Raw genomic sequence first — 12,038 nt, 5'->3', positions numbered from 1 at the left:
GAATGTTGCTGGGATTGGAGAGTTTGAGCTATAGAGAGAAAATGAATAGGCTGGGGATTTTTTCCCTTGAGTGTCAGAGGCTGAAAGTGACCTTATAGAGTTTTATAAGATCATGAGGGGCATCAATAGAGTGAATAGCCAAGATCTTTTTCTCAGGGTGGGGTGGGAGGGGGGAGTCCAAAACAGATTTAAAATGCGAGGGGCAAGATTTAGAACAGACCAAATGGGAAACTTTTTCACGTGCAAGGTGGTGCATGGATGGAACAAACTACCAGAGGAAGTGGTGGAGACGGTACAATTAGAACATTTAATGGCATCTGGATGGGTACATGAATAGGAAGGGTTTGGAGGGACATCGACCCAATGCTGACAAATGGGACTAGATCAATTTAGGATATCTGGTCGGCATGGATGAGCTGGAGCTGAAAATGTGTTGCTGGATAAGCGCAGCAGGTCAGGCAGCATCCAGGAAACAGGAGAATCGACGTTTCGGGCATAAGCCCTTCTTCAGGAATGAAGGGCTTATGCCTGAAATGTCGATTCTCCTGTTCCCTGGATGCTGCCTGACCTGCTGCGCTTTTCCAGCAACACATTTTCAGCTCTGATCTCCAGCATCTGCAGACCTCACTTTTTCCTCATGGATGAGTTGGACCAAAGGGTTTGTTTCTGTGTTGAATAACTCTATGACTTGAAATATTGGGACTGCTGCTTTAAGAAAAGAAAATTAAGGGAAATGTAATTTTAATTAAAATTATGAAAAGATTGGACACAAACAGCAGGAAACTCATTGTTTAAATGACTGTGTAGTTGAACATAAAATGACATCCATATTGGTTGGGGGGGAGAATAAGGAAAGACAAGGCATGACCAGTTGAAAAGAGAACAATGTGACTGAGTGATAGTTTAAAAAGGTCAAAGAATGATTGGAACTTAGGTATGGAGCATTAATTGAGCTGGATGTGGCAAAATTCCTGATTAAACAAATTTGCAGAGGAGATTTAGGTAAGCCAAGCTGGGGACGTGCGGTGCACAAGATAGGCAAGAATCTATATGTATTTCAAGTTTCCTGCACCAATAATGCAAGATCTAATCCTAGATTGAGAGAAAATCAGCAAGTGATGGATTTACTGATTAACAAGAGATATCCAAACACATTATAAATTATCTGAGGTAGCCATTTCAAGGCTGTAACACAGCTCTCGCTCAAAGGGCATTCACAAAGTACTGTTATCATTATACCCAAACTTTCTGGTTCAGTTACAGCCTGTAACTCAGTCATTATTGTAGTTGGTTCACTCACTACATCAAAGAAAAGCAGTATGCAACTGAAAGGAAAGGAAGAAGTAGTTTTGTGTGATCATTGATTCACCTCTGGTGCTCATGAAAAATTGTAGGAAAAGGCAGAATTAAACCATACAATTAATTAAATTCTCCACAGACCAGGTAAGGATGGCAGTTTAGGGAAGAAAACAACCATCCTTACCTGATTTGGCCTACATGTGACACCAGACCCACAGCAATGTGTTTGACTCTTAACAATTATGGACAGGCAATAAATGCTGGCCTAGCTATTAACACTCATGCCTCATGAATGAATAAAAAGAAACATACCATTATGCCTGGCTTTTCAGCAAATTCACAGTGCACTAGTAAAATAATTAAGAGGTAACACATCTTCTTGATTTGATTTGAGGTACCCAGTCAATTATTTTGCTCCCCAGTCCAGGATATTAACTGCGCTGGGTTCACTTTGAACTGTATTTGTGTAGAATGTAATTGTGTAGTTCTTTGCAGATTTGTCATTTGTTGCATTTGCAGCAGGGAAAAGTTTGAGTAAATCAATTGAAATCGCAGTAGATGGTGGATTTGAGGGGTGAGACTCAGAGGGAGCTTGTTCCCTGAAGTCCAATTCCTATTCGCTCTGTACTATACTTGCAAATAACCACCCATTCCAACCTCCCTCTCTTCTCAAAATTTCTTCATTATGTTGTCAGCTCTCAAATCTGTGCCCATTTTCCCTACAACCTTGTTTGAATTTCTTTAATCAGGTCTAATCCATATTACCTATGACATGAACCCTCTCCACTCTCAAATCTCTTTATAGCCATTGTCATGGTTGGCTGCAGTTTATCAAGTCTGACCTTGTTAGCTCCACTCTGATCTAGTCATTTGCAAATGGATCATCAACAGCATAAACTTCTCTTTCCACCTTTCCAATGATACCTTGACGAATCTCTGCCTTTGGTCTATTCTTCTTCCTCAACTTTAGGCTGCTACTTGATTGTGTAATTCAAAAAAAAATTATACCTGTTGCTGATGGCACCCAGCTGCACCTAGCCACCAATGCTCTCACTCCTGCATTGCCTCAGTGCTATCAAATAAACTCTGGTGTTCAAACATTTCTTGTATCTTCAGATAGCTATTTCAAGGGACTGGGAGTATAAGGGTAGGGAAGCCTTATTGCAACTGTACAAGGGGAGATGACATCTGGATGGTATGACTCCATCCTAGTTTCAGTTCGACTAATTTTAGAACATAGAACAGTACAGCACGTTACAGGCCCTTCAGCCCTCAATGTTGTACCAACCTTTTATTCTACTCTCTGATCAAACTAACCTACATCCCCTTCATTTTACTATCATCCATGTGCCTATCCAAGAGTCACTTAAATGTCCCTAAATGTATCTGACTCTCCTATCACCGCGGGCAGTGCATTCCACGCACCTACTCTGAGAGGAACTGACCTCTGATATCTCCCTTAAAAGTATGCCCTCTTGTCTTAGTCATTTCTGCCCTTGGAAAAAGTCTGATTATTCACTCTATCTATGCCTGTCATAATCTTGTACACGTCTTGAAAGTGGAGTCGTAGGTAGATAGGATAGTGAAGGCGGCGTTTGGGATGCTTTCTTTTATTGGTCAGAGTATTGAGTACAGGAGTTGAGACGTCATGTTGCAGCTGTACAGGACATTCGTTAGGCCACTGTTGGAATATTGCGTGCAATTCTGGTCTCCTCCCTATCAGAAACATGTTGTGAAACTTGAAAGGGCTCAGAAAAGATTTATAAGGATGTTGCCAGGGTTGGAGGATTTGAGCTATAGGGAGAGGCTGAACAGGCTGGGGCTGTTTTCCCTGGAACGGAGGTTGAAGGGTGACCTTGTAGAGGGTTACAAAATCATGAGGGGCACGGATAGGATAAATAGACAAAATCTTTTCCCTGGGGTCGGGGAGTCCAGAACTAGAGGGCATAGTTTTAGGGTGAGAGGGGAAAGATATAAAAGAGAGCTAAGGGGCAACTTTTTCACGCAGAGTGTGGTACGTGTATGGAATGAGCTGCCAGAGGAAGTGGTAGAGGCTGGTACAATTACAACATTTAAGAGGCATTTGGATGGGTTTAGGAATAGGAAGGGTTTGGAGGGATATGGACTGCGGTGCTGGCATGTGGGACTAGATTGGGTTGGGATATCTGGTCAGCATGGATGGGTTGGACCGAAGAGACTGTTTCCATGCTGTACATCTCTTTGACTCTGTGACTTTATCAAGTCACCTCTCACCCTTCTTTCGCTCCAGTGAGAAAAGCCTTAGCTCCCTCAATCTTTCTTCATAAGACATGCCTTCCAATCCAGGCAGCATCCTGGTTCTGTCCCTTATTTAAGGAGAAATTGCATTGCATTGGAGACAGTTCAGAGAAGGTTCACAAGGGTGATCCTGAAATAGATGGATTGTCTTATAAGTAAAGGCTAAACAGGTTGGGACTCTGTTCATTGGATTAATAAGAGATGCTCTCATTGAAACATATAGGATTCTTAAGGGGCTTGACAGGGTAAATGCTGAGAGATTGATTCTCCCATGGGAGAATCAATGACCAGAATAAAGAGGAATCAATCTAAGATTCAGATGTGGGGAAATTTCTTCTCTCAGTGGGTTGAGTCCTTATTGAATTGAAACTTGCCATGGTAGGACTCAAACACAGGTTCCCAGAATATTACCTGGATTTCTGGATTAACAATTTACTGATAATACCGCTACATTATTGCCTCCCCATTTCTAAATGTTCTATCGGTCATCTTTTATCAGACTTTGCAAATTTCAATTCATCCAAAATTCTGCTGCTGTACCTCCCTCAAGATCCAGTTAACTATCCAAATTATCTTTGCCTTGAAAGCCTTTCACAGTTCTTGCGCTCCACATCTCATCCAGCCTATAATCTCCATTGGGCTTGCAATACAAATACTTCTTGGAAATACTTAGGATCCATTAAGGGTGCTTTTTACCTTTTATGGGACATAGATGTCACTGGCAAGACCCGCATTTATTGTCCATCTTTAATTTTGCCTGAAAGGTGGTGATCAGATTTGTTTTTAAACAGATGGAGCGCATTTGGTGCAGATATAATCACAGGATCCCTGGGGAAGATAGTTCAGGATTTTGACTCAGTAACAGTGAAAAGACAGCAATATAGTTCCAAGCCCAAACGGTAACATTCCCTTGCATCTGCTGTCCTTGACCTTCTAAGTGAAAGAATTGAGAGTTTGGAAGGTGCTGTCAAAAGAATCTTAGTAAGTTGCTGCAGTGTTCCTTATAGATGGTACACACTGCTGCCCTTGTGCAACAGTGGTGAAGTGAGTGAATGTTTGCATTTGTCAATTGAGGTGCTTTGACCTGGGTAATGTCCAGTGTTCAATCGTTTCTTGATATCACATGAAGTGAATCAGATTGGTTGACAACTGACATTTGTGGTGTTGTGAACCTCAGGATGAGTTTGAAATAAATTATCCAATACCTCTGGCTGAAGATGGTTACAAATGTTCAGGGTTTTCTTTTGCACTTGTATGATGTTCTCCCCCATTACTAATGGTGGGGATATTTGTGGATCACCCTCCTATTAGTTGCCCAAATGTCCACCACCATTCACAATTCAATGACAAAGGCTGCAGAACTTAAATCTGATCTCAGTGTTATGGGATTGTTTAGTTTTGTTTATCATAAGCCTATCCCCCTCCCCATTTGACATGCATGCTGTTTTGTGTTTGTAGTATTACTGGGTCACAAGTTATTTTAATAATGCTCCATGCTGCATTGATTCAGGACTGTCTCTTGCCTGATTATCATCAGAGTATGAATGAAGAATCACTGCACTCAAAAGGTATCTCTGCTTTCTTTCCATAAATGCTGTCAGTCCTGCTGAGTTTCTTCAGCAATTTCTGTTTTTGTTTTATCTCTTACGATTGTGGCAGAATGAAGGAAATGTCAGACCATATGGTTACAGCTTGTGATTAAATACAATCCTGCTGCTGCTGGTGGCCCATGGCATCACTTGGCTGCCCCAGTTTTGAGCTGGCTGATCAATTGTAGATTATCCCATTAAGTACAGTGGTGATAACAAAATATGATGGAGGTATGCCCAGAGTGAAGTGAAGATTTCATCTTCATAAGGACTGTGTCATGGTCATTCTTAGCTTATGCTGTCATGGACAAAGGCATCTGCAGCAGGTAGACTGGCGAGGAAAAGCTCAAGTAGATGTTTCCTTTTATTGGTAACCTCACCACCTGCTGCTGACCAAGTCTACAGCTATGCCCTTCAAGTTCATGAGTTCAGTCTGTTGTGTATTATGAGACCACTCTGGATAATGGACATTGAAGTCATTATCCAGAGTATATTTTTGTCTCCTTGTTACCTTCAGCGATTCCTGTGTCATGGCAAGCATGAACTACTGATTCACACTGAAGGAGTATTCCAGGCACGAATCAGCAGGAAGTTTCCTTCATCACACTTGACCTGATGCTGCAAAATATCATGTTGTCTGGAGTCAATGTTGAAGACTCTCAAATCAACTCTTTCCTGACTGCTTACCACTGCCTCTGCTAAATCTGTCCTGCCCTTGGGACAAGATTGGTCCAGGGATTGTAATGGTCTATCTTAGAAGTTAGCAGTAATGATTTGGCGAGAAAGACTATGTCAGGCTATTGTTTCACTTGTCTATGGGACAACTCTCCTATTTTGTCACAAGCCCCCAGATATAAACAGGAGGAATTTGCAGGGTCAATAGGATTGTGTGCAGCAATGCTGCTTCCAATGCCTGAGCCAAACCAGCTCCTTTTGATTATTTCATTAGCAGTTTCACACAACTGATTGGCTTGTTGGACAATTTCAAATGACATTTCTGTTATTGCTCAATACATTATTTCAACAAACAGGAGTTCTGCACAATATTAAAGCAATTTACAGCTTGCTAATCAAGAATTCTGCATGGATAGGCACCTTATCAGTGGTTTTTATTGAAAATTTCAACATATTTCACTGTGGAAAAGACAAAAACTGAAAGAAAATGTACAAAAATGTCTTTCCTGATCAGTCATATTTGTGGAAGTGACTTTACCATTGGTCTAGTTTTTAATCTGATGACATAGAAGTCCACGAACAAGATATAAAGCATGTTATTGTTAACTGTGTCAATAGCTGAAACTTTGTTGCTGGAAAAGCGCAGCAGGTCAGGCAGCATCCAAGGAACAGGAGAATCGACGTTTCGGGCATAAGCCCTTCTTCAGGAATGAAGAAACGCCCGAAACGTCGATTCTGCTGTTCCTTGGATGCTGCCTGACCTGCTGCGCTTTTCCAGCAACAAATTTTCAGCTCTGATCTCCAGCATCTGCAGTCCTCACTTTCTCCTAACTGTGTCAATAGGCAGGCTGGTCTTGCCCTCAGTACATTAAAAAAACAGCTGCGTTCCTTTTCTTATCTAAAACCAAATTCTGTATGCTGCCAAATCAACCACACCCATCACAAATTCCACTTCTGCACTCCAGAGTACTGTGCATGTATTGCTTGTCAATGCATGCAAGGCATATGAAGCAAGTGAATGTGACCTACAGTCTTGAGGGAGAGGCAGAGAGATTGGAGAATAACAAGGGTGCAGAAGCCAAATATCCTTACTTGAAAGATAAACAGGAAAAAAAGTGAATGATAGAGAATGAAAAGGATGGCTTGGCAGATCCAAGTCTCTATATAGGCAGGACAAGCACTGCACATAACATCCCTTACATCAACCAATCAATATTTTAGGTTGAATCCACGCTGTTCATTTTTGTGAGCAAATTCTGCCTCTGCAGTCTGCACCTCAGCGAGTTTTATCAGAAAGGTAAACCCATTGAACACTGAGTTAGTCTGACACCACTTTTAGTACCATGTCCAATTATTTAACCTTGATAAGAAGTGCCGTAAAACAGCAGACCAAAGAAAACACTTTCTAAGTTTAAAAACCATTAACGAGTCACTATTAGATTAGATTCGCAGTATGCATTCATGTTGCTAGTCAAGACGACCTTGCAAAAAATATAAATGTTTGGAGCTATGATCACAATTAAATTCATACACCATTTATTTTGTGCACAGCCAAGAAATCTTATATTTGGGTAAAATCTCATTCTGCAAGGCATCAACCTCCTGCTTAAGCAGTTGGGACAGTACCCAGCTCTCAAATATGCAAATAATGAACACTACCCATTATAACAGCTCTAACGGTGCAGCAATATTCAAAAGCAAAGCAGTCAATTCCTCAATAGTGAGAAAGTAAGGACTACAGATGCTGTGGAGTCAGAGTCAAAAATTGTGGCGCTTCATCAGGATGAAGGGCTTATGCCTGAAACGTCGACATTCCTGCTCCTTGGATGCTGCCTGACCTGCTGTGCTTTTTCCAGCACCACAATTTTTGATTCCTCACTAAAAGGTGGGTAAGAGTAGGGAATAGGAATCTCCAAAAGCAAGTTAGTATTGAAACAAAGCACAAATAAAACTGCAAATCAGCTAAAGGGGAAGTTATTCGTATTCCAGGCATTCTATAGTTGCAAGTATTCTGTTTAATAAAACAATATAAAACATGAAAATGTATATCAGAAATAATCAGGATGCTTTTACACAGCTGCTCTAAGCTTATTCAGAACGAGGTCAGAAGTCACACAACACCAGGTTATAGTCCAACAGGTTTATTTGAAATCTCAAGCTTTCGGAGCACTCAAAGGCTGTAATTTCAAACAAATATGTCGGACTATAACTTGTTGTGATTTCTGACCTTGTCCACTCCAGTCCAACACCTCCATATCATTATTCAGAACGATGCACAAGTGAGCAGGAAATTGCATATTAATGTGAATCGAACCAGATTGAGAAACCACCAAATGTGGGTCAGCAGTTCAAACAGGACAACCCTGTGGCATATTCAATTATCAATTTTTCCTTCGACTCTAAGGTACGATGTCAGATGCACACTAACTTAATCAAAGCTACACAATAAGTCTTATTTTCAAGTTTCAGGACTCACAAGACAACACCTGCATTGAACAAGGCAACAAAGATTGTTACAGCCAAGGTGTTGATTAGTCCTTCACTGAAGTAAATTTTACAGTAAATGCAGCTTACCCAGACTGAACAGGATAGTTGCCAACAGACATCCTGAACTGGCTGCAAAGCAAAAAATTTGCTTCAGGCTACTACAGTGAAAAATAGATTTTGATCTCTAACAGCCAGTGTTCATTTTGAGGTCTGTCACCCTCATGACTAGGTATTTTAAGTTGTTGCTGAAGAGAAGAGCAGTCCTGCATTAGTAAATGATTTCATTTCTCAGACTTGCTCTCCCCCAGTCAATAACTCAAATTCATTAGCCTTGTTCTGAGGAAACAGTCTTGATAAATTGAAGCTGTAGTATAGCATCACCTATCCCCAATCCTTACTTTTAACTATAGTTTACAGCTGCATGAAGTTATCTTTGTGCTAAGAGGGAAGAAACTGATTCTACACTCAACGAACAAGAAAGCCAGTGCTGATTGAATACTGCTGCTGGGCCTGAAAAGGGCCGATATTTGCAATACCCAAACACCATGGAGATTAGATTAGATTAGATTACTTACAGTGTGGAAACAGGCCCTTCGGCCCAACAAGCCCACACCGACCCTCCGAAAAGCAACCCACCCAGACCGATTCCCCTACATTTACCTCTTTACCTAACACTACGGTCAATTTTAGCATAGCCAGTTTACCTAACCTGCAGATTTTTGGACAGTGGGAGGAAACCGGAGCATCCGGAGGAAACCCACGCAGACACAGGGAGAATGTGCAAACTCCACAAAGACAGTTGCCTGAGGCAAGAATTGAACTCGGGTCTCAGGTGCTTTGAGGCAGTAGTGCTAACCACTGTGCCACCGTGCTGCCTACAATAATGGCACCCTCATTACCCAAGCAAGATGTTGCATCACAGAGTTATTAAACTGATGTGCAAGTATTATATCCACCTTGGGAAAATCAGGTATGGAGAATGGGAACATAGGAAATAGGTACAGGAGTTGGCCATTCAGCGCCTCAAGTCTGCACTGCTGTTTAGCCATATGAACTTCTCCAACAATTTCCTGCATTATCTCTATACCTATCTTTAATATCTAGAAATCTATTGATCTTGGTCATGAATATATTGAACGACTGAGTCTCCAAAGTCCTCTGGTGTAGAGAACTCTAAAGATTCACCACAGTGAAAACAAATTTCACCTGATCTCAGTCTTAACTTGCTCTGAAATAGTATTCCCTAGTTCTACAGATTCGTCCCACCCTCCCCACCCCAAATAGAGGCAATGTCTTTCCCATGCTAACTCTGTCAAGCTCTGTAATAATGTTGAATGCTTCAATGAGATCACCTCATTCTTCATACGCTTGAGAACATAGACTCTCAATATCTCCTTGCAGCATAGTTCTGCCATCCCAGAGATAATTCCCCATACGCTAGGTATATTTTTTAAAGATAAGGAATGGAAGATTTGTAGAATCTAAAGCCTTTTATTGTTCTGGTCCAAAGTAGACATGACGAACTATACTACAGCACAATTTATAATGCATCTGGCGCTTGCAAAATCCCTTGCATTAGATATCAATAGTTGTTCTCACATGCTGTGACTATTTTCCAGATCTACATGAGTAAGTATCATCACAATGGTAAGTAGTTGCTTTTGATACTAAGATTCACAGGTCCAATGCAACAAACTGCAGTCTATTCACTACAGTACTGACAGATTTAAGCAGTAGACAGATGTACAGGCTATCTACAACACCTCAAACACATCATAACTATTTTAAATAAAACTGTATTCTCCTTGTTTTGCAGTTTGTCACCCGGAATCACAAAAAAGAACCCTCTGTTTTATGACTGACCACATTTGTCTCCATTTATAATATTCCTCACCATAAAAAAAGCAGTAAAGCACTCATGTACTTTACTCAGACCTGTCCGTTTTCACATATCCACTGTTCAAAAGCAAACTTGCCCCCAGTTAAAACCAAGACCTCAGAGTAGCATTTGAAGTAGAGTTCTCTGCCTTCTCGTCCTCAGCCTTGTTGCTGCATAGGACAAATGTGATTGGTAGCTATAAAGAAACAGGCTTTTGTTGGAGAGGGAATACTATAAAAGGCAAAGTGGGCATTCAGTGACTTTAAATACAGCCAGCGTACAAACGAACAAGTTCCATGCTACAACAGATTCTTGATTTCTGTTAAGAGGTTTTCCAAGTCAGCAGCAGACTGGGAACTCATCCAAATTCAGCATCCCCAAGACAGCCAGATGAAGCACAGCTGTGATTAGTTGAGGTTTGGTCAGTACATTCTCTTTAAATCACTTCACCACTGATACAGATCTTTAAGTATTCAAACAAAACATATTTAAAGACACACTGGGCTAGGCTGCAGGCTACTGGGTCCTAATACGAAGCACAAATCTTAAAACTACATTGCCCCACTACCAACTGCTCATTGCCCCAAATTGAATCTGTAAGTTCCAGCTGTCAGTAAAATGCTTCCGAACTGATCAAACCCTGAGACTACCCTATCTTCCAAGGCCCAACTTTACTCCAGATAAATCTCAAATATATGCTAGGAACAAATACCCTCCCATACACTTTCCAGGCGGTGCCATTATATTAATATATACAACATTCATGATACAGATCCACGTTTCTTCTCTTGGTTGTAAAATATTGGCCAAGACTTTTTTGTCTCTAGACTAGAAGCAGTCATATGGGATTGTCCACTGAAAATAAACAACTTGGTAAGCGTCTTGAGGAGTAGCACTGTAAGAATACACGCTCTGAGTCACAAATGTAATAGCTGTAACAAGTTTGATAATCTCTCGATGCAGAAAAGACCTTTGACTGGGTGGAGCAAAAGCTTCTCTTTCAAACACTCAAGGAAATTACCTTTATTAATACATTCAGCAAGTGAATTACAAGCCTGCGTCAACAGTCCCATTCTGCACTGATGGCCTCAGTTCCCTTTCAATCCTCCAAAAGTGTGGACAGAGATATGTTCAACAGTTTGCCCAGTTTCATGGAGTCTCTGGTATTATGCATCAAAGTGAACTCAGCTATGCAAGACAAAGACAAAACGAAGTCAACACAGAATGCTGAATGTGTCAGTTTGTGCAATTAACCTTTCCAACACAGCATTTGGAAATTTTACATAAAAGACAACTTCACCAGAGCTAAAGGCAGACCCCTCACACAGAATAATTTCATACAAATATGAGAATCTTACCCCTTCATAAAGTTCCATTTTAAATAGCTAGATTTACATGCAACACTGAAGCTAACCATCCTCTTTAAAAGAAACTTTGCCCTGTCATTGCTGACTAATGTTTATTGCAACCTAACAGGGTGGACCTACCTAATTAAATCACTCCTGATCAGAGTGAACACAATGAAGATGAGCATTTTCCACAGTCACCTCCATCTATTGGATGTTGCAGTCTATTTTCCCTCATTCAAAACATAGCAAAGATGAGTGGGAAAACAGAGGACTGGGAAGCTTTTAAAGAACAACAGAGGATTACTAAGAAGGAAATACGCAGAGAAAAAAAATGAGGTACAAAGGTAAATTGGCCAAAAATCTAAAGGAGGTAGTAAAAGCCTTTTTAGGTGTGTGAAAGGGAAAAAAAAGGTTAAGAATAAAATTGGGCCCTTGAAGACAGAAACAGGGGAATATATTACGGGGAACAAAGAAATGGCAGAA

General features: G+C 40.8%; 1 protein-coding gene across 11 annotated transcripts in view; it reads right to left on the bottom strand.

The window, feature by feature from the left end:
* LOC122562805 (paxillin-like) overlaps window positions 1–11,368 on the bottom strand; it is a 93,208-nt gene extending 81,840 nt beyond the window's left edge. For 3 of the 11 annotated variants that reach the window (XM_043716042.1, XM_043716044.1, XM_043716045.1), the window contains exon 1: window positions 11,228–11,294. In XM_043716042.1, coding sequence (XP_043571977.1) covers window positions 11,228–11,279 — 52 coding nt within the window. In that variant the 5' untranslated portion in view covers window positions 11,280–11,294. Of the gene's footprint in view, window positions 1–11,227 lie in introns of all 11 variants that reach the window. The other 8 variants (XM_043716033.1, XM_043716035.1, XM_043716038.1 and 5 more) reach the window with 7 other exon arrangements.
* Between the last annotated feature and the right edge of the window lie 670 nt (window positions 11,369–12,038).

This window comes from Chiloscyllium plagiosum, chromosome 25 (genome assembly GCF_004010195.1).
Source record: "Chiloscyllium plagiosum isolate BGI_BamShark_2017 chromosome 25, ASM401019v2, whole genome shotgun sequence".
NCBI classification, from domain to species: domain Eukaryota; kingdom Metazoa; phylum Chordata; class Chondrichthyes; order Orectolobiformes; family Hemiscylliidae; genus Chiloscyllium; species Chiloscyllium plagiosum.
Note: the sequence above shows the minus strand (reverse complement) of the source record. Positions and strands in the feature narration are given on the sequence as shown.